Here is a 20,172-nt window from a genome sequence, read left to right as displayed (position 1 = left end):
CCCCTGGTACCGGCAGCCTCTCAGGCCCCTGAGGCACAGGGAACAAAGGATGGAGGGGAATTAGCCCTTGTGCTAACTTCAAGCCCTGGGTTTCCTCTCTCCCACATCCCCCTTTGAGATTGACCAGCTGCTCCTATGCAGCCCCAGCGTCGGTTCCTTCCCACCACTCTGTGCCCGCTCATTCCTGCCTGCCAAGGCCAGGAGCATCACCCTTACCCTGCCATTCTTGGCGGTGAGATCCCGGGTCCTGTAGGTAACTTGGGATTTCCCATTTTCTATGATCTCCCGGAGGACAGGGATCTTGGCCAGCTTATCAAAGCGGCTGTGGGAATAGGCTGGCTGCAAGAAGGTGATGAGGCTGCTGGCTGGAAGGGGCAGGAGAGAAGGAACATGTAGAGAAAATACATGAAGAATCGCACTACAAACACACAGGTGTCCTCCCTGAACAGAGCTCCTATCACCCGTGGGTCTGAACGGTGTATGAAATATTACTGCATGGGCTGGAGACTTTACCACTCCTGACTCGAGCTCCCTGCTCAAAACAACCAGACGGGAAGCAGAGGCAAACTGCTGGGGCCGTTCACCTGCCCCAGGCACAGCATAACAGCAAAGAGGTTTTACTTCACTCCAGTGACCTATGAACCGGAGCAGCAGAGACATATGGTCAAACCTGGATCTGCCATGGAATTGGTAGCATTTAAACTTGTGATGGTCAAATATTTGGTCTCTGTCACCAGGGATGATGACCCTTCTTTAGAGCTTTAAAAGATTCCTTAGTTTAGACCCAGGTGATTTAAGACAGGAGTCACCAAGCAAGTCTCTGGTCTGTCATCTGGGGGAGCTCAGATACACAGGCTGTGCCTTCCTTAGAAACCACCTGAGTCCATCTGGGCATGGGACATTCAAACACAAACACCCTTCACCTTGTTCTTTGATGATGGTGATGTTGACAAGCCGGCGTCCAATCTCTGCGATGCCAGTGGGGACATCAATGGCCTCCACCTGCAGCTGCTTCTCATCGTCATCATCCTCCCTGATGAAAAGTGGGACACGGACATCCACCAGCTCCACAGACTCTTGAAACTCCACCATCCCGTGAGCATCTGGGGGAAGGATCAATGGTGAGAGGTGGGAAATGTCCCCCCTGCCCAGCCAGGAGGCAGCGCTGGGCTCTGCTCCCTACCTTGGTCTGAGGTCACGGTGTAATAACCCGGTGAAACCTTCAGGTCATTGAAAGTCTCGTGGGAAACGTGCTTTTCCACCACTTTGATGATCTCTGGTTTGGCTGAGCGAGGGGCGGTGAGCACCGTGTCCACAATGGTGTGGTCCTGCCTGTGACGGGTGGGAAGAGAAAGCCAGGTAAGAGCTGAGGGCAGGGTTGCTCATCTCACATAGCAGCCGGAGGGGCTAATGAGTGCGTGGGGCATTCAGTCACCCCACGCGTGTGTGTACAAAGAAGAAGATGCAGCACAAGAGGGGGCTGCTAGTTCCTCTTACCTTTTCCCAGAATTGGGCTGTAACCTGGGGTGGGAAATAAAAAAAAAAAAAAGAAAAAAAAATCAGAGTGACTAACACATGTGGGGAGACAAAGTTCTGCGTGAATCACAGCCCTGTGCAGGTCTGAGCTGCGGCAGCTGCCCTGCGGGCGCCAACCCATCCCGCAGAGCCCGTGGCCCCATCACATGTTCCCTCCTGCCTGGCAGCTCCCTCCACCCCTGGGTTTCCCAACGTAATGAGGAACGTGCCCACAGGGATCACATCTGGTCAGAGCCGCGGGGAAGGGCTAACACTCCCTGCTCAGCGCTGGCATCCCCAGACTGCTCCGTCCTGCCCCAGGCACTCCTAACTCTGCACAGGGCTGAAACTTGTGAAATCAGTGGGAATTTTCCCATTGAGCAGCAGGTGACAGGGATTTGTCCCTGTCTGGAGGAGTCTCAGGTCCAAAGCCAGATGCCACTGAGATCACCAGCACAGCCGGGTGGGCTCTGCTCTGCAGCCCTGGGCAGGTGAAGCACCACACACGAGGATGTCTCACAGCCCACGCTCCCTCCCAGCATCCCGGATTTCACACCCCAGCCCTCAGGTCCGCTCCCTCACCAGCAGCGCCCTGGGGGAACCCTGCCCTGCAGGAGGTGTCTCACGCTCTGACTCACCTGAACTTGGTCTGCTGAACCTTGTGGCAGCCGGGGATGCGCTTGAAAACCTCGTTCAGCTGCAAGGAGCAAGAGAGACTTTCACAACACAGCCCTTGCGGAACAGGGATGTGTTCGGCGAGCAGATGTTGCTGCCAGCAAACACGAGAGCCCTCTGGCCACCCCTGGGTCCTCCCCGCTCGCCCTGCCGCAGCAGGCAGAGACCGCCACAGGGCTTCTCTCCAGGACATGGCAAGAAGCTGTGAACTGAAGCCAAACAGGAGCTTCAGACCACGTGCTCCGAAGCAAACCTCAGATCTCATCAATGTGACGCTTTGATAATTCTCACAATTGTGATCTTAAAGGTTGTGCTTTCTTTGAGAAAGAGGAAAAATTGCTTCTTGCTTTCAAGAGCTGCGTGGACGCACAGGGATGGGGCGCTCCCCCTTCCCCAGCATCGCAGACACCCCACAGTGTGGTGTCCCCCAGTCCCACCCCAGGCCCCCCTCGTGCCCAGGCTCGTACATTCTCATCGACTTCCTTGCGCAGCTGCTCACACTCCCGGGTGTCCGGCTTCACCAGGTTCTGCGTGAAAAGCCGTGTCAGCCTCAGAGACAGCCCATAGGGAACTGGAAACAGAAATTCCCAAGTCAAACTCCTTCCTTCTTAGCGAAATAACCCAGACGAAAGCTGGAAGCATGGGGACACGCATGATGCTCAGTGTCCAGATCCTGCATTGCTAGCACCCAAACCCCATATCACCAACAGAGAAAACACGTGAAGAACTAGAGGGATAACTGGGAAGCTCTCCGCCAGACCCAGCAATGGAAATGGTGCCCAGTGGTGGCTCTGGACTGATGAGGCAGCAAAATCAAGGCTGGGTCACTAAGCTAATGAGACTAAGACATGGCCAGACTGTCAGGAGGTCTCCAAGGCTACAGGGCTGGACGCAGGAAGGTGCTGCTCAGCTTCCCCCAGGATGGAAGCAGATGAAGGGACACCCCCCCCTTTGCAATCCGGCTTGGAGGTAACACCATGGCTGCTGGAGCTGGGGCCGCCACCGAGGGTTTGTGTCCTTTAAAGCACCCGGAGCACCTCCTCTATGCGCTGTTCCTCAGACGTGGCACTCACTGAGATCTTTGGGGTTGGCGGCAGCGAGGGAGGTTAAGCCCTGCTTGTGAACGTTGTTGTTGATCTTCCAGCGGATGGTGTCCCGACCTTTGAGGGACCCACTGCGGACCATAGGGGTGTCCAGGTGGTCGGAGGACATGAGGCTGTGGCGAAGCATGTAGTGGTCCTCCTTGAAGCCAACGGTGCGACCTGCAGAACCAGGGGCAGTGTCAGAGTCTGGGCAGATCGGGACAACGCTAGCCATCAACTTCCCAACACTGGAGACTTTGTTCCGGGGAATTTTTGGGGCTTGTTTGGATGTCAGGAGTGGAGTGGGGTGGAGAGGGCAAAGGCCGTCCATGAGTGAGGAGAGCACATCACACCAGCTAGGCATTACAAGGGACACTGGTCAGGGGAGAGCCAGCAGTGGGATTCCCAGCAGGGCACACCAGGGTGTGGGGCACGGGGGAGCAGTGGAGCAGCAGCTCAAGGGCTCCCTGGCTTAGGCTCTCTTCTAGGAGCTTATCCCCCGATCCACCTCCCCAGCTAAGAGAGGAGGAGGAGGGACACTTATCCCAGCACACACACCCCCACATGGATCCCTCTCCCCCAGTCCCAAGGGCTGGTACCTCGTGCGCAGCAGGGAAGCAGGGCCAGGCAAGCCTAGAAAACAAGTGGACAAAGACACAATCACTTTGCGGCCCAGGGCAAAACCCCCCACGTCTCCACCTGGGAGGATTCACAGCAGCAGGGAGGGTTGGGCACTGGATGGGTAGGGGTCTGGAAGCTGATTTTAGCCAGATATCACTTCAGTGGGGAAATCCCACAGCAACTTCTGTCGACAACAGCAGACATGCTGGATACGACTGGGATCCAGCCCCTGCCAATCTGGCCATGCTGGAGGCTGGGTGGATTCTGGAAATTTGTCATGGTTTTGGCCTTTATCTGGTCCTCTCCCCAGGCTGGGGCAGTCAGCTGAGGCACTCACCTTGCAGCAGGCGCAGAACTTCCAGCAGAGCAGCAGCAGCAGCCCCAGGAGCAGGATGAGGAAGATGAGCAGAGGGATGAGCCAGAGGAAGCTCCCCGGCGGGCACTCTGCAAGCGACAGCAATGTCACTCCCGGGCATCAGCCCCCTGCCTGGGGCGTGCAGGGAGGGAACAGGCAGGGACAGAGGGGAAAGGCTGGACCACAGCTCTTTGAGGGATGGAGCAGCCCAGTTAAGCTTGGGAATGGCTTTCTTGGTGCTCACGATGAAAAGTGCTGTTCAGGGAGAACTATCCCACCTCTCTGCTCGCATCCAGCCACCCCAAGGGGCTCTTCAGCACCTCGCATCTCTCCCCACCCATGCCGGCAGTGGGAAGGCACTGAGCTCTAAAGATGCTGGTCTCTGAGGATGCTACTCTCTACACTCTGCAGTTCAGGTGACAGCCAATGTCACTCACCCCTGACACTGCCTGCAGCTGACCCTGCCCAGGGACACAGCAAAGGGACAAAGCGGGGATCGGAGGTGCTGTGGAGCAGGTCACTGCTGATCCAGACCCCAGGCTAAGCATCCCCTCCTGCCGGGTCCCTGCTCACCTTTTTTCTTCTGCACGTGGACGGTGGTGTTGGGGACGATGGTGGGGTCTCCCTCCAGGGTGTAGTGGTACGTGCAATCGTCCTCCTCATCCTGGAATGAGCAGTACTCGCTGGCCTCCTCTGCAGAGCGAGGGGACATGGTTGCAAAGTCATCAGGACCAGAAAAAGCTTGGGGACCAGCCCCACATGCACACACACATGGGGCAGGGCCCATGGGAGACACACCGCACCCAGCTCTGCTTCTCCCAGTACCTTTCTTCAGCTCTTCCACCATCTGGATCTGGAGGTGGCACTTGCTGCAGTTCCCTTTCATGTTGCCGGTTCCCCAGGCCTGGCAGCGAACGCAGTCCCGGATGCTCTCACACACCGCCTGGAAGCCCTGGACAGAGAGGTGGGATCGTCAGGAGACAGCCCACGGGGAGCAAGGGAGGACATCGCCTCCAAAAGGCAGAGCTGGAGAGGCAACGCTGCATCCTCACCGCGGTGCCAGGGCAAGGCCAAAAAGGGGAATCACTGAGAACAAGCAGCTAACGAAGGCTTTACAAGCCCAGGAGCCCAGCACAGCCGTCTCCGAAATCTCTTACACCAACAGCCTGCATTTGGGCAGCAATTAGGATCTTTCTCCAAGGGTTTTAGGTGGCCTTAACAAAATAAAACCAAGCCAGCTTTCTCCACTCCTGCGCTGGCATTAGCCCATATTTGTCAATGGGGAGACTGAGGCACCAGATCATTAAATGTTTTTTTCTAATCTTGAGACAAATCGGAAGGAGCCAGGAGCCGAGCCTCAAACCTCTGCCCTTCTCTGGTGTGCAGCTAAACACAGACAGACGTTCAACAGATGCTGTCAGTGAACCAGGGGGCAAAGAAAGCCCATGGCTGCAAAGCAGCTCCCATACCAGACCCTTCCTGGCCACTGAAGGCAGGACGGGCAAGACTAACCCCTGCTCAGGATCTTGCTCCTGACCGAGATGTGCCTTCATCCCTGCTTTGCTTTCCTCCCCTGGATGCTCTGCATGGGAAGGAGAAGTGACCAACCCAGAGGGGACCCCAGGCTGAGCCTCACCAGGGAGTAGCTGATTTCGCAGGTGGAGCTGGTGTACAGCGAAGCCTTGTCACAGATGCATCTGCCGCATTCGCACCTCCCATGGTTATTGCAAATGCCCTGGGAAAGAAGAGGTGACAGTCGCCATCCGAGAGCAATCGTAGACACCCAGCGGCACCAGGAGTCAGCAAGGCGCCAGCTCCCAGTGGTCCTAAGCCTCGGGCATCAGGGCAATTTGCTGCAGCCCTGCCTTGTCTGGGTGTCCCTGGTGCAGGCAGGGCAGGACCTACCCCTCGGCTGTCGATGCAGGTGTCGTTGCTTGTGGGACATTCACAGCCCGGACCCTCCCAGCCACTCTGGCACACGCAGGCGCCCTTGGAGCAGCGGCCGCGATCTGCAACGCAAGAGGAGGCGTTACCCAGGGACTGGTGCTGCACCTCTCCCTGGCCCTGTCTGTGCCTCTCCTGCTTCCTTTGGGGGTGCAGAGGGGCTGCAAACAGACTCCATGGCACCCTCCCTGCACATTTGCAAGCCCAGAGTCCCCACAGCCCACTGCTGGTCGCTCAACCCCCCACGCCACCAACCAGGGACACCCCGCCTGTGCCACCAGGATGGAGCAAGGCACAGTGAATCCCTCAGCTGGGGGATGCTGGGGGCGGCGGGGCTGCTCTCACCGTTGCAGAGGAAGCCGGAGGTACGCGGGCACTGCAGGACGTCGTACTGGCAGAACGGCCCATCAAAGCGCTGCGTCAGGTCCTCGGAGTAGCACTGGCACTTCCCACACAGGCACTCCCCCCGGCCCGAGCACGGTTCCACATCCCCGGGGCGGATGCAGGCTTCGTTGTTGGGGGATGACGCTGGGGAGCAGTCGCACGTGTCCCCTCGCCTGGTGGGGAGGAGATGGCGCTGAGAGAGGTGGGAGCACAATGCAGGACAGCAGGGTCCTGGGCAGGATGCTCACAGCATGAGCGTGTGTCACTGAGGGTCCCCAGACCCAGCAGGAACCCTGGGAGGGACAAAGTCCTTACCAGCCTGTGTGGCAGATGCACTGTCCGCAGGCAAAGTCCCCATGGAAGCTGCACTTGGGCGAGTTAACCTGTTTTTGCTGTAGGAGAAGAGAGAAGAGGTGTTGCTGAATGGGCTCAGCTGCCCGTAAGACCATTGCTGGAATCAGAAAGGCAGATTTAGGGGAAAAGTTTTGCCCACAAGACCGAGTTCTGCCATAGGACAATATGCCCAGCTCGGTACAGGCAGTGATGAAGATCTTTTTGGCCAGGCTGAGCCTCCGCTGAGTGACGGTGACGGGTTGAGCGGGACCTACACGTGCCGGCCAACGCATTCCTACCCCAGGATGGCCAGAAGGAGGATATCTCTCTGCAACACGCACCCCCACGTACCTGTTCACAAGGACACACGTCACAGATGACAGAGGCTGTGACTTTGAGGCTGTCACTCAGGGACGTGGGTTTCACGTGGATAACTCCCTGCCGGTCTTTCTCAGGGAGGCTGCAGACGTGCTGCCCGCCGATGTACTCAAGTGCTTTCACACGCACGTTGAACTTGCCCTGGAAGGAAGGGACATGCCGCAAGGATGAGCCAGCACCGCTCAACCACAGCTCGGCCAGACCAATGCTGGGTGAAGAAGGAAGGAGGGATGCAGCGGAGGGCTCAGCCCCTCACACACACCTTCCCTCTGGGGCCATCCAAGGACTTACCACTTCTCCACGGGTGATGTGGAAGGAGCCAGATTCTGTCTTTTCATACATCAAGGAGGTGAACTCTGTCTTCATGGCTTTGGGGACGAAATCAGCTCGGATGTCCATCTTGGAGCGGATGCGCTGGGTGGCAGAAGATAACCACAGCACTGATTTTTCAGCAGTACACCTGCGACCACCCCGTGGCCTGCCTCAGAGGGGCCACATCCCACCTCCTGCCGGCTCTCCTGAGTAGGAGGTGCCCACCCTCTGCCTTCCCTGGGAGCGAGAGTGAAGACCGTTACCTCAAAGGCTGTGCGGAGCAGCTCCACGATGTTGGAAGAGTCCTCCTGGAGCACCCCGATCTCAGAGATGGGGAAATACTTGTGAAGCTTCTGCAGAGAGACAGGAGCCGCCTGAGCCAAGGCCTTGAGAAACCTCCTCTAGCATTGAAGTGGGCTCTGCTTTGAGCAGGGCTTGGACCAAAGGGCCCTTCCAACCTAAATTACTTTCTGGCTCCATGTCCCCACTGCTTTATAAGAAACAGACATCAACACAGGGATACCTCTAGGAAGCCAGATCTCCACACCCCAGTAATACACCCTGAGACCTCCCATGATCCAGAGCAGCCCCCCAACACACGGCAGCACCCTCCCAAAATGTCAGGGCATTGGTTTAACACTTGGGGACCAGAGACGGGAGAACATTTTCTCGTCACAGCTGAGCTGCAGGCAGAGGAGGAATGGTCCTGGAGGAAAGGTAAGCCCACGTGGCACCACCACAATGGTTTCCTCACCTCATAGTAACTGTAGGAGTGGTTGGTGACAGCAAAGATGGGGATGATGTTGTGTTGGCCCAGCAGGCGCACCAGGGTGGGCACCGAAGGATAGTCCTGCTTGGTGTCATACGCGTAGGTGCCGTTGTCGTCGAGGTGACACTGCTCATCATTTCGCGCCAGGATCCCTGCCAGGACGTTGGTACCGTCAGCTTCATAGTGAAAGGCGGATTCAGTGGAGAACACGAGCAGGTGAGTGCTGTCCTTCCTCCAGCCGATCTTATCCTACAGCCAGGGAGGGGGGAGAAGGAACCTTTATCTCCGTGCCCGCCACACCACTGCAGAGCATTTGCAGCCGTTGGCAGGCCAACACTGGCGGGAGCTGGAAACCCAAGGGGCAAGGCACCACCTCCACTTGGCGGCACACACAGCCAGCTACGGGGCCCTGGGAATCTGAGCCAGCAGGTCTCTGCCTCCCCCATCCACAACCCCAATTTATAGGATGTCTCCCAGCAGCTTGGTGCCAGACACGTATAAATATGGGGGGCAAGCCCATGCTTTTCTGGACGTGTTTGGAGCTGTGCTCATCCCACAGCCAAACGGCCAAGCCCAAGCAGGCTGTTTTCCAGGGAGCAGAGTTTCACCACCGCAGGCACGAAGGGGAACAGAGCAAAGAGTACACGCAGGGTGCCCAGCAATCAGCTCCTGTGCTGGGGGTCAAACACCAGAAGTACACACACAAATGGCCTAAGACCTAGGAAAAATTGGGAATGCAAAACAACTCGGCACCAGGAGCGTGTGGCTGGGAGGGCAAGAGCCGACTGTAGATGAACATATAACCTGGGCTCCCTGGTTGTCTCGTCAGTTGCCCAGCATGCTGTTCTTTCACTCATCACCCAGCATCAAGAAGATCCGCTCATTAAGAAGAGAGCCACATGGCTCCTGCAGCCCTGGCCACCATCACCTTGCAAACAGCTGTCTGCAGGATGGCATCAAAGCCGCCCTCAGGGGCATCCAGGTTGCCAGAGATGCGCTCTTTCCTGAGCTCCTTGCTGAAGCTGTCGATGTCGCTGGTGAGGCGGATGACGTTCTTGAAGGAGAAGGGGGAGTCGGCATTGTTCCAGGGTTCGCGCAGCCTAGGAGAAAGGGGAGAGCAGGGTTTTTGCTGGGGGACAGGAGCAAAGGGACGCAGGGACACCTGGGTGCAAGGTTAGGAAGTGTGGGTAGAGCACCCAGGGCCTGGAAAGTCCCTCAAGAGAAGACATGAAGTTGAGTTGGCAAGCTATCAGCACTGAGAGGTCGAAGGGATGAGGGCAGAGATGGAGAAGAAGACAAGACATGCGATCTGTTGTGGCAGAACCACAGATGGAGAAGATCAGGAAAGCCACAGAGAACCAGAAGGCACCTGCCCTCCCCTCTGCTCCCATCCCATGGACCCATTGGCCTCACTCACTTCAGAGGTCTCATGTCTGTCTGAGGGGATGAGACTTTGTCCACAAACTTGCCGAATCCGATGGTGTAATTGGAGGTCAGGGCTTGCAGGAACTCCGCTGGGAGGAGAAGGAGGGAGGGAGGAGGAAACACGTGAATAAAGAGATGTCTGTGAGGTTGCTGCTCCAGAGAAAGAAGTCCTTTCCTGGTCATCTTCTCTGCTGGTCAGGTCTTGGATAAGACTCCTGAACTGTCAGCTTTTAAGCTCTCTGGGATAGGGGCTTGTCTTTTGGGGTAGAAACCTCTGCTACCTCTGGTAGCCCTTTCCAAGACTGGAGCTTATGCAATAGCACGCACCACACCTATGGGTTCAAGATGCCAAAGCCACTGCACGGATCAACTCTGCCAGCACCAGCCCCCACACTGGGCTGAAAGGGGAGAGCACGAGGAGGAGGAGGAGACGATCCCTGCGGGGCCAGGAGAGACATCGACCCACAAAGCTGCACAAAGCAGCAATAATAAGAAACTCTAATTAAAACAGACACCTCTCAGCCCTTTGCCAGTTGCATCCCCTTTCTCTGGGGCTGGCAGAGAACTCGCAGCCGTGGGCAGGAGCGAGCTGCCTGCCCTCATCAGCAGCACAGCTCCCCTCTTCTCCCAGCTCTGGTCTCACCTAGTTTTTCGCCCATGCTTTTGAGGTTGTCCAGATCGTCAGACATAGAATAGGAGAAGTCCATGAGGATGTAGAGATCCACAGGGCTCTCCAAGGGCTGGAAGACATCCATGTCGAAGCTCATCTCCTCCCCAGCTCGCAGCTGCATGAACATGCCCTGGGGGGACACCTGTGTCCTCTGCAAGGACGTGTTGATACTGAAATTCTGTGAAGGAAGAGTGACATGAAGGGGATGGACTCCATCTCCTACGCAGATGCAATGAGGAGGAGGCAAGAAGCAGGGAGGTATATGGGAATTGGAAAGGCAGGAATGATCACGCTCCCTTCCCTCACGTACAGCCGGGAACTGGGGCAACATCCCCATGTCAACAGGTGTCCAGCTGGGCACCTCCTCCAGACCTTGGCATTTTGCTTACATCTGTTTGCCTGAAAAGCCACCCCAGCCCTAAGCGATCAGTGCTGGTTGCCAAGAGGTTCATCAGCTAGTGAGGGCAGAGCATTGTTTTTGAGTAGACCCTACATAAACAGAGGTCTGGACTTCATATTTTTCCTGCTAAAGACTCTGGAGGAGGATGAAGGACATGAAGGACACTGCGAATGGTGGGACCCCTCAGGAGAAGCCGAGCAAGGGCTGTCTCCCCAGCACCCACCTGCTGGGTCTCCATCTTGCCCCTGGTGTAGACGATGCTGGTCTCCCTGCAGCCGGACCGCAGCAAGTTCTCCCGCAAGTTGCAACGAGGCTCTTCAAAGCTCTGCCAAAGGGGCGAGAACATCATTACAACCACAGAAAGCAGCAAATCCTCCGTGAAAGGGGGAAAGCCTCTTGTCAGGGTCCTCTGCTGAGACCATTAGTGAGCCTTTGGGAGCAGGAGCCAGGCAGAGAGATGGGGGCGAGTGTCATACAGAAGAGCCGATGTCACCCAGCACCAGGGAAATACAACCACCAGTGAATTACTGGGTTGTCTGGGATAAGACTTTCCCTCCATCCCTTGCACCCACTGTTTCAGATCTGGCACATGGGAATTTTCTGATAAACCCCTGTATTCCTGCAAGTTTGCCCTGGACTCCCATTCCTCCCCATTTGTCCGCACCAAAGGAAACACAAGATTTGGCGCTTCCCATCCAGACCAGTTCTTTGCAGAGAGAAGCTGGAGCCAGAAGCTGACCCTGCTCTTGAGTCCCTCTCCCAGTTTTAACCAGGGGTGAAAGAGGGGAGATTTAGATTAGATCTCAGGAAGAAATTCTTTACTCTGAGGGTGGTGAGCCCCTGGCCCAGGTTGCCCAGAGAAGCTGTGGCTGCCCCATCCCTGGAGGGGTTCAAGGCCAGGCTGGACGGGGCTTGGAGCAACCTGGGCTGGTGGGAGGTGTCCCTGCCCAGGGCAGGGGGTGCCACTGGGTGACCTTTAAGGTCCCTTCCAATCTAAACCATTCTGTGACCCCTCCATCAGCATGGTGGGAAGCACATCACCAGGCTCCCCTGAAAGGTCTCACCTCATCAGTGCAGAAGGAGCAGTCCTTGTCTACTCGGAGGCACTCGGTGCAGCTCTTTGCCCGGGACAGCACACAACGGTTATCTACCAGGAAAGATCAGGGGATGAGGAATGGAGAAAACCAAGTGAGCCATGGGAGGGCATGAGAAAGGCTGATCCCACTCCTGGGGGAGCTGGTGGAGGTTCTGCCTGGGTGGTTAGTAGAAGCTGGCTATAAAACAGCAGTGGGGTAGCAAGAGAGGGGTCCCAAATACCAGGGTGATAGAAAACAGGAGGAAAGACACAGAACATGTCTTATCCACTTGAGAACCAGCGTTTCTGGAGCCCAGGAGAGGTACGCAGAGTCCCCATGGGGCAGCACCAAGGGGAGACCGCAGACGGACCTACCGCGGCTGCACTCACCTTTGCTCCTTTGGCAGAGGCCGGTGGCACAGAGCAGGGACAGGAGGAGCAGCGCGGCACATGCCCGTGGCAGCACATCCATCCTCGTCCTCCTGAAACACATGGATCGCTACGTTGTAGAGAGCCGAGAGACGGAAACGGTCCCGGAGACGATGGGAGCGGCTTCGGCAGAGCCCATCCAGCCCTGCCAGGGTGGGACAGCCCTGCCCGCCCGGAGGAAGCCAATGCCTGGAGGCAATCTTTGATCTCGGCAGGGCAGGGCACAAAAGCAGAACCAAGAGCAGCTCATTTTCTGCTCGGGCATGTGCCAAAGGCTCAAAGTCCCCAGCAAATGCCAGGGCAGGGCAGCTGCCACACCACAGCACCCATGTCCCCTGGCGTCAGGGTGCCCGGGACAGTGGGGCCGGTGCAGGCAGCCGGAGCCTAGCGTCATCCACACGTGTGAGCACCGATTAGGTCAAGACCTTGCTTTTCCTGGCAGGTTAAGGGAAAAAGAGGGGAGGAAAACAAAGCGACCGTCTGCATCTCTCCCCAAAACCAAAACAGACCCCTCCCTTTGGCTATTTCCTATCGCGCTAAGAGTTTCCAGGATGGTTGAACCAATAATAAATAGAGGGCAAGGCCTTGGGAAATGCCAGGTTTGGAGCTGTTGAATGAATCCGTGGTCTTGAGAGCCCGGCAGCTCCCCTCTGTCCTCTCCAGGGCAGCAGGACCCCTCGCGTGGACCCAGAGGCCAAATCCTAGACAGAGTGAACCATTGTCCCTGCACCCACGCATGATTTATTAGCTGGCCGTCAGAAAACTGTAAGTGCCATCCAGAAGTCGGCATTTGGACGTGGTAAACACAAGAGACAAAGCTGGAACTCGAGCTCTACGGCTGCTGTGCTGGAGGGTGGTCCTGACCCCAGCACCCCAGCAGGGCAAGTGGGGACAGTTGAGGCAAAAAATACGGTGTAAAGACATCTTTAAAGCATCTGAGCATCTCCTTTCTGAGAGATGCAAGTGTGAAATATAAGATGCAAATGAATTGTCTTACAGCTTCTTGCTCTCCAAGTCCTGACTCTAGAATAAATAAAGAGAATGTGAAAACCACCTGAAGCAGGGAAGGAAAACGGGAATAGTTGTTGTGTGCAGTGAAGATGTCCGAGTTCCCAGGGGGACAACCAGCAGGCAGTCGGTCACTCGGTGACTTCGCTTCTAACAACCTGACCTGGGGCCCAGGGAAACCCCTGGGAAGACCCGTTCTAGTATCAACAGCGTTGGATCGCGCTGTGTCCTGCATCGGCCACTGAAGCAATGCAAATACATTGAACGCGCAAAGCTGAGCACTCGCAGAAATCGCCGCAGCACAGGGCTCTGACCAACACAGCATCAACGCCGTGGGGACACCTCCCTTAGTGTTCGCACTTCGTTCTCCATGGTGGTCGCTGGATACACAGGTAACACGTGATAAGATGTTCGTATCTCAGTTATCTTGTCAGCTGTGCTCAGAGGGATTTGGCACACAGTAATTAAACCTCCATAGCTGAAACATGAGAAATATGGAAACCTGGGGGCAGCATCTCTGCCGGGGGACACCCAGGGAAGCTTTGCTGTTCCTAAGGACCTGGTAACCAATGGGCTGATTTTCCAACAGGTAAGAGGGACCAGTTGACCAAGGGAATCTCTGTATTTTCCTCCCGTGGCCCGTGAGCACAGCTCCCTGCAGCACCCACCATCCCCAGCTCAGGTTCTTCACAGCTTTGGCTTGGGGGGGTCCCCCAGCCAAGCCCCAACGCTGGCTCTGAGGCCAGCAGTTATCCTCATCCCTGGACATGCCCGTGATCTCCTTCAGCAAAAGTCCTTGTGACACTTCCTGGCAAATGCTGTGTCCCTCGCCACTCAGACGGGTGGGTTTTGAAGTCAGGAAAGTCCCTCTCCGCCTTGCTCCGCCCCAGCGAGCCGTGCCAACCACAGCCACCAGCACTACCGAGACGTGGGGAGATGCCAATTAGAGGTGAGATGAAAGGGTGGGGAAGTCCTTTGAGCCCGTCAAGGGAAAAAAACAACGAAAAAAATCCCCTGAGCACTCGGCAAATCTCATCTCCCATCATGGCAAAGGTCACCAGGGAAAGACTGAATACAGGGGACTGCATTGCTCAGCTCTCGCACCCATCTCCCAAGGTAGCCTCAGAGCACAGACCTCATTCATCTTCCTTTAATCTGAAGTCAAGAAAGAGCGAACAGATGGATGAATGGACACACCCTGGGCCTTAGATACATAAACTGCTGTCATGTCTTTTCAAGTGCTGAGATAAAAGGGCGTAAACCTCAATATTAACATCATGCTGCCCTGTGAGCCACCGACCTCTACGGATTTAGCTGTGCAGTTGCCAGCGCACAGGGCGTTGGTGGCCCAGAGCATTGTCGCTGCCGGCCGCAGGAATGCAGCCCGTAATATTTGTGCAAAAACATGTGAGTGACCATCCCTTGATGTCAAAAGCGTCCTCTGGAAGGAAAACACCACTTTCACTTCAGAAACGCTGCAGGGGTTTGGTTGGATTTTCATTACGATAACCACAACAAGAAGAAAAGCAGCCATTCAGTTGTGCAAACACAAGGAACGCAGCAGAGCAGCTCCTGGCTGCAGATAAACATCCTACCCCATCCCAAACCACCGCTCCGGCATTTCCTCCTGGCCTCCAACCTCTCCCCCAGCCTTTGTCTGCACCTCGGCACAGCCAACAAACCTGCTCCAGAAAGACCCCAGGACCCCCCCGAGCTTGGAGAAGCCTGGGCTGGGTAGTTCATCCCCCCAGAACAGGGGATGCTCCAAAGAAACCGCTGGAGCAATGACACGGGGGACAGGGCTGGAGCAGCAGAGCTCTTTCCCCCTGTCCCCTCCCTGTCCTGACCCAACCACAGCAGCTCCATGCTGGGAAGGACGAGGCTGAAGCCGGGCATCGCCCTGGGGCGGGTGAGGGAGGGGAACCCAGGAGACAAGGAATGGCAAGCAACAAGCCCATGGTGGAACCCTGGTCCCAGCTGCCATGCAGGGGACACCGAGCAGGCTGGGGACACAGGAGTGGGAAAGCCAGGGAGATGCTCAAGCTCCTGGCGCAGCCGTTCCTCCCTCAGCAGCGGACATCGCCCCTCCTGTGGCTGCAGACCCCCGTCCTGACAAGGGGCGCATCATACACCCATGCACGATGGGGCAGGACGCGTCCTGGTAGATGCGAGGCATCTAGAGGACCATGTGCTTGCCAATGTGTGCCAGGGACAACCACACGGGCAGGCTGCGCTGGTCACCATGATCAGCCCCAGCACGGGGCCGGGGGTCCCGAGGGAGAGCTGATAGCGATGGAGGCAAAGCAGAAAGGCAGAGGGGTGCCTCCCCCGGGGACATCAGTCCTGCTCCGGCACCAGCAGCACAGCGACAGCCACGGCAGCTCACGCAGGCTCAGTTCTCCACCCAGGGCAGAGCTGCGGGTGCATGGATTAGGGCCAGGAGTCCCCCTCCCTCACTCCCTCCCCGAGCTACTCCTTCCCCAGCACACGCGGCAGCGCAGAGATCCCGGGGTCTGTGCTCCAAACCTTGGAAAAATTAGCAAGCCAGACCTCCAGAAAACTATCAAAAGCTTGACCTGCAAATCAAAGCGCCACCTAAGAACAAAATCGATTTTCTTTGTCCCCCTTTTTCCCCTTCCAGCCCACCCCTGTCAGCTCCCTCACCGCAGTCCATCTATTTCCCTGTATCCCATCCATCTCAGATCCACCAGCTTGCAAATACCTCGACGCCTGCAGTCCAGCAAAGGCCTTTTCCTCCGGGGACACCCCCTCCCCTCACTCCCCCCTCGCAGGGGGTTTGCATGCAGCCACCCCATTCTGTGAAACAGCCCCCCCCCGGGTTCAGCGAGCCGGAGCCACCCGCGGCCCGGCCGACCTCGGGCTGTTTGACCCGTGAAATCTTCCCCGGGCCGCCAGCTCCGAGGCACAACCGCTGTTTTCCCTGAAAGCAGGGCAGACGGAAGGGGCAACCTTTGAAACCTGCAACAACCGGTCCCCGACGGGCTCTGCGCTGCCTTCACGTGCTGCTGTACCCCCACCTCTACCCCGCCGCCCCCCACCCAAATACCTTCGGAGAGGAAAATGGCCCCACGCAGCTCTGCAGAGCCCCGCTCTGTCACCAGCGCTGCCCTTCCCGGCCGTCCGAGAGGCACGAGCCGGCATCCGACCGCCAAAACCAGAGGAAAAAGGGGCAGAAGCAGGCGGGGAGCCAAGCTCCTGAGCTCCGTGCCCTGCCTACCTGCCCACCCCCACCCCCCCTGGTTAATCAACACAACGAAATTAAAGCAAGCTGGACGCTAAAGAGCGCAGATGAATTAATTCCACAAACCTCATTAGCGCTGGATCTGACTCAGTGTCCAAATCCTCTGCTGCAGCCCGAATAACAGGCACCCACACACCAAGCCAAGAGATTCTTCCGAAGGCAGAGGGGGAACGCGCTGCTTCGCTGCTGCGACTTGATTTCCAGCCTTAGCCTTTTCTTTCTTTCTTTTTTTTTCCTTTTCTTTTTTTTTTTTTTTTCCCTCCCTTCTCTCTATATTTTGTCCCTTTTCTCTTTCCGGTTAAACGTCAACTTCCAGTCCGGCGGGGAGGGCAGGCAGCCCGCGCTCCCACATACCTCCCCGCTGATTTCTGTCCCCTCCAGTCAAATATCGACTTTGTTCTCACTCCCCTCACCGGCCCGGAGCTGCCCCCTCTCCCTCCCGGGGGACTGGCGGCAAGGAAAGGTGGGAGCCGTGATAAATGAGATCGGATCCCAGGTGAGGACGAGCTTTATCCCAGCCGGGGAGGGAGGCGGGGGTGCCCGTGACTCAGGCGTTGGCATTCCTCCCTCCGCACACCTGGACGGGGCAGGCACAGCCCGCACGGACGCCCAGCACCCTCCCTCTGCACAAGAACCGTCCCACAGGGAAAGGGCTGAGCGGGTGGCGGGACGGTGTCCCCCCCTGGAGAGGGCGGTGGGAAGGCGTCCCCCCGTGGAGAGGGCGGCGGGAAGGTGTCCCCCCATGGAGAGGGCGGCGGGAAGGTGTCCCCCCGTGGAGAGGGCAGCGGGAAGGTGTCCCCCCATGGAGAGGGCGGCGGGAAGGTGTCCCGCCACACGGAGGGTGCATGGGGGGGGCTGCGGGCGATGGTCAGCGTCGGCTGCTCAGCTTCACCCCGTCGCTGAGGGTTTCTCCTCCAAACCTCCCTCGGGCACCAGCAGGGGTGTTACCCCAGCCCCCAGGGAGCTCCCAGCTGAAATACCAGGTAAGGTCCTTCCGCAACCACCACCCCCAGCCACGGTACCTGCCTCACAGAGAGGACAGATCCCCATCCCGCCTTATCCAGGGCACGAGCACGACAGCCCAGTCCTCACCTGCGACAGATGCGGCTCCCGGGGAAACGCAACCCCTCGTAGCACCGTAACCATAGACCCGTCCACCTGCTCCCGACGCAGCCCACCACGGTCTGAGGAGCAGCAATCCCACCACTGCAGCCAGCCCTTCCGCTGGGCTGGATCCAAAACCCCTTCCCCAGTCAAACAAACAGCAGAGGAGGGTTTAGAATCCTGGCGAGGTTATTTTTTTGTTGTTGGTGGTTTTGTCCCACAGCACCTTTTTGCTTTAGAGTCTGTGGTTTACCACAGCTCAGACCCAGTCGCACCTCTCGCTGTGCAGAGTACACGCACCGGAGCAGACGCGATGGCAGAGGCTGCGTTTTAGCTCCCCAAAAAATCCTCACCAGGAAAACTGCATCCCCCCAGCTTCAACACAAACAATAGCAACAGCCAGGAGAAAAAGTCGCATATTTCCGGCCTTGTTTGGAAAGTAAAAATACGAGCAGGGCGGTTTTGGTCTCTTTATCATTAATACAGCATCACGGTGGCTGCTGATTGACTCCCTAACGATGGCGACCAAGCATCGATTCAAATGAAAGTAGGGGGCTGGACTCCTTTCACTACAAGAAATAGGAAGCTCGAGTAAATACGAGCAAATGAATTAAGCCCCAGGAAAAAGGAGGATGTGCTCGTGCCATTACAAACTGCAGCAGACGGGAAACAGGCAGGGGCGCAGCTGAAGGTGGCCCAGGCAGCTGGAGTCTGGTATTTCCTAGTTTCTGAACATTTGACTTGGCAATCTCATTACCCTGGAACTTTTGGAGATGCTATTTCCTATATTTAAACACAAATTCTGGAAATTAAGGGGCTGTGTTTTTCGGGGTTTTTTTAACCACAACGGACACTTCCCGCAGCACGGGAGCTGGGACACGAGGCTCTGATGCTCGAGCTACGGCAGCGGCTGCTGGCCAAGAGCAGATGGTTACCGTTGTGGGGCTGAAGGCAGAGGCACCTGCAGAGGCAGCAGATGCTGTAGGACGTTGCGGGTGGAGGAAAGCTGGGCTTCAGCTCCCGGGGCCAGAGGGCAGCACGTGCCGATGCTGGCAGGTGCGTCTGCTCCACCCACCGGCACCACCCCAGCCTGCCACAGCTCTCCTCCCTTGGCGCTGGGGTAGCCAACGTTGCCAGGTGCTGGAGTTACAAAAGGCAATTTACCATACAAGCAAGAAATATCATACTAAAAAAAAAATTAAAAAATTAAAAAAAATGATGGTTCCCCAACAGGAGGCCTGGAGCCAACCAGAAAAGCTTGGGAGCAGGCAGCTTCCATCACAGCCTTTGGTGTCGATGGTTTCTGGATGTCCTCCTCTCTCCACACAAGGTGGAGGATGCTTATGTTGCCTCCTGTCAAGCGTCTCTGGTCTCACCTACAGACGCTCTGACAGCCCCAGGGCCGCCTGACACCACCTCCCTCCCCTTCGTCCCAGCAGCCTGGAGGAGCAAGGGCCAGGACCAGCACCTCCAGCTGCGAGGAGGAGCCGGGTTACTCACCGCGGGTGCTGCCAGAAGAGACCAAGGTGTTCGTTTTGCACCTTTCCTTGAGAAGTATCCCCCCAGCCCCTAACAGATCTCCAGGCAAACGGAGCATGGGTTATCCCAGAGGCTTGTAGCCGGGCTGCATTTCAGGAGACGGTTGCAGGGCTGATAAAAGGTGCTTTTCTCACATCAAGACAACCCTACCACCAAACTTTAAGGCACCAGAGCAGAGAGGAATTATAAATTCACAGTAAACAGTCATAAGAGTTTAACAAGTTTTCACTTAATCTTGTCTTTAAATAATTTTGGTGTTTTATGAGCTGCCTTTCAGGCAACTTCTCCAAGCTATTCCCCCGGAGAAGAAGAACACCCAGTGAGCTTGAGTTTTTGCTGTGGTTCGGTACCTCGTTCTCCGCCTGCTGGACCAGGCTTTTGCCACACAAATCAGCTGTTTTAAGCTGAGGATGGGGACTTGGGAGAGGAAGGCTCGGCAGATTTCGCTGCAGACGGCTCCACCAAAGCTCCCAGCCGCACACGCAGTGGACCTCACGTTTATAAACCAGCGATTTTCTGCTGTGGCAACGTGGCCTAAAAACTTTTGCCCCAGGAGTCAAAACAAGTCATTTTTATAGCTGACGCTAAATCATTGCGCTCTCTGCTGAGACTACCAGCCCCAGTGCCAATTACTGATAATTACAAGTGGTTTTAGGGTTAATTCCTTTCTTCTTTTTTTTAATGCCACGCCAGCTTGTACAAAACCTTTCTTCTTTCTGTCCTGCCACTGCAGCGTGCCCAGAGACAGCGCTGGGGCTTTTTCCAGGTCTCTGCTGAGCGGCTACAGCCAAGAGGCTGCTGCTGGAGCACATTTATTCTCTTTTTGAATTCTGTAACAACACCGGCTGCTAAAAGAAAAATAAATACTTGATCCCGTAGCCGCACTGTACCC

General features: G+C 56.5%; 1 protein-coding gene across 4 annotated transcripts in view; it reads right to left on the bottom strand.

The window, feature by feature from the left end:
• Nucleotides 1-17,139, bottom strand: part of ITGB4 (integrin subunit beta 4) — a 30,120-nt gene extending 12,981 nt beyond the window's left edge. For 3 of the 4 annotated variants that reach the window (XM_063352281.1, XM_063352283.1, XM_063352284.1), the window contains exons 1-26: nucleotides 16,443-16,559; nucleotides 12,329-12,420; nucleotides 11,928-12,010; nucleotides 11,087-11,188; nucleotides 10,437-10,641; nucleotides 9,786-9,882; nucleotides 9,297-9,468; nucleotides 8,354-8,617; nucleotides 7,863-7,952; nucleotides 7,579-7,701; nucleotides 7,261-7,428; nucleotides 6,892-6,968; nucleotides 6,538-6,749; nucleotides 6,154-6,257; nucleotides 5,885-5,983; nucleotides 5,074-5,200; nucleotides 4,822-4,941; nucleotides 4,231-4,337; nucleotides 3,872-3,905; nucleotides 3,264-3,452; nucleotides 2,658-2,761; nucleotides 2,154-2,212; nucleotides 1,498-1,521; nucleotides 1,184-1,332; nucleotides 924-1,103; nucleotides 217-365 (exon numbers count right to left, since the gene is read on the bottom strand). In XM_063352281.1, coding sequence (XP_063208351.1) covers nucleotides 217-365; nucleotides 924-1,103; nucleotides 1,184-1,332; nucleotides 1,498-1,521; nucleotides 2,154-2,212; nucleotides 2,658-2,761; nucleotides 3,264-3,452; nucleotides 3,872-3,905; nucleotides 4,231-4,337; nucleotides 4,822-4,941; nucleotides 5,074-5,200; nucleotides 5,885-5,983; nucleotides 6,154-6,257; nucleotides 6,538-6,749; nucleotides 6,892-6,968; nucleotides 7,261-7,428; nucleotides 7,579-7,701; nucleotides 7,863-7,952; nucleotides 8,354-8,617; nucleotides 9,297-9,468; nucleotides 9,786-9,882; nucleotides 10,437-10,641; nucleotides 11,087-11,188; nucleotides 11,928-12,010; nucleotides 12,329-12,420; nucleotides 16,443-16,537 — 3,225 coding nt within the window. In that variant the 5' untranslated portion in view covers nucleotides 16,538-16,559. Of the gene's footprint in view, nucleotides 1-216; nucleotides 366-923; nucleotides 1,104-1,183; nucleotides 1,333-1,497; nucleotides 1,522-2,153; nucleotides 2,213-2,657; nucleotides 2,762-3,263; nucleotides 3,453-3,871; nucleotides 3,906-4,230; nucleotides 4,338-4,821; nucleotides 4,942-5,073; nucleotides 5,201-5,884; nucleotides 5,984-6,153; nucleotides 6,258-6,537; nucleotides 6,750-6,891; nucleotides 6,969-7,260; nucleotides 7,429-7,578; nucleotides 7,702-7,862; nucleotides 7,953-8,353; nucleotides 8,618-9,296; nucleotides 9,469-9,785; nucleotides 9,883-10,436; nucleotides 10,642-11,086; nucleotides 11,189-11,927; nucleotides 12,011-12,328; nucleotides 12,421-16,442; nucleotides 16,560-16,703 lie in introns of those variants that run through there. The other variant, XM_063352282.1, reaches the window with a different exon arrangement.
• Nucleotides 17,140-20,172: the final 3,033 nt, after the last annotated feature.

This window comes from Chroicocephalus ridibundus, chromosome 14 (assembly GCF_963924245.1).
Source record: "Chroicocephalus ridibundus chromosome 14, bChrRid1.1, whole genome shotgun sequence".
Taxonomy (NCBI): Eukaryota; Metazoa; Chordata; class Aves; order Charadriiformes; family Laridae; genus Chroicocephalus; species Chroicocephalus ridibundus.
The sequence above is the reverse complement of the archived record's forward strand: the minus strand, read 5'-3'. Positions and strand labels throughout refer to the sequence as shown.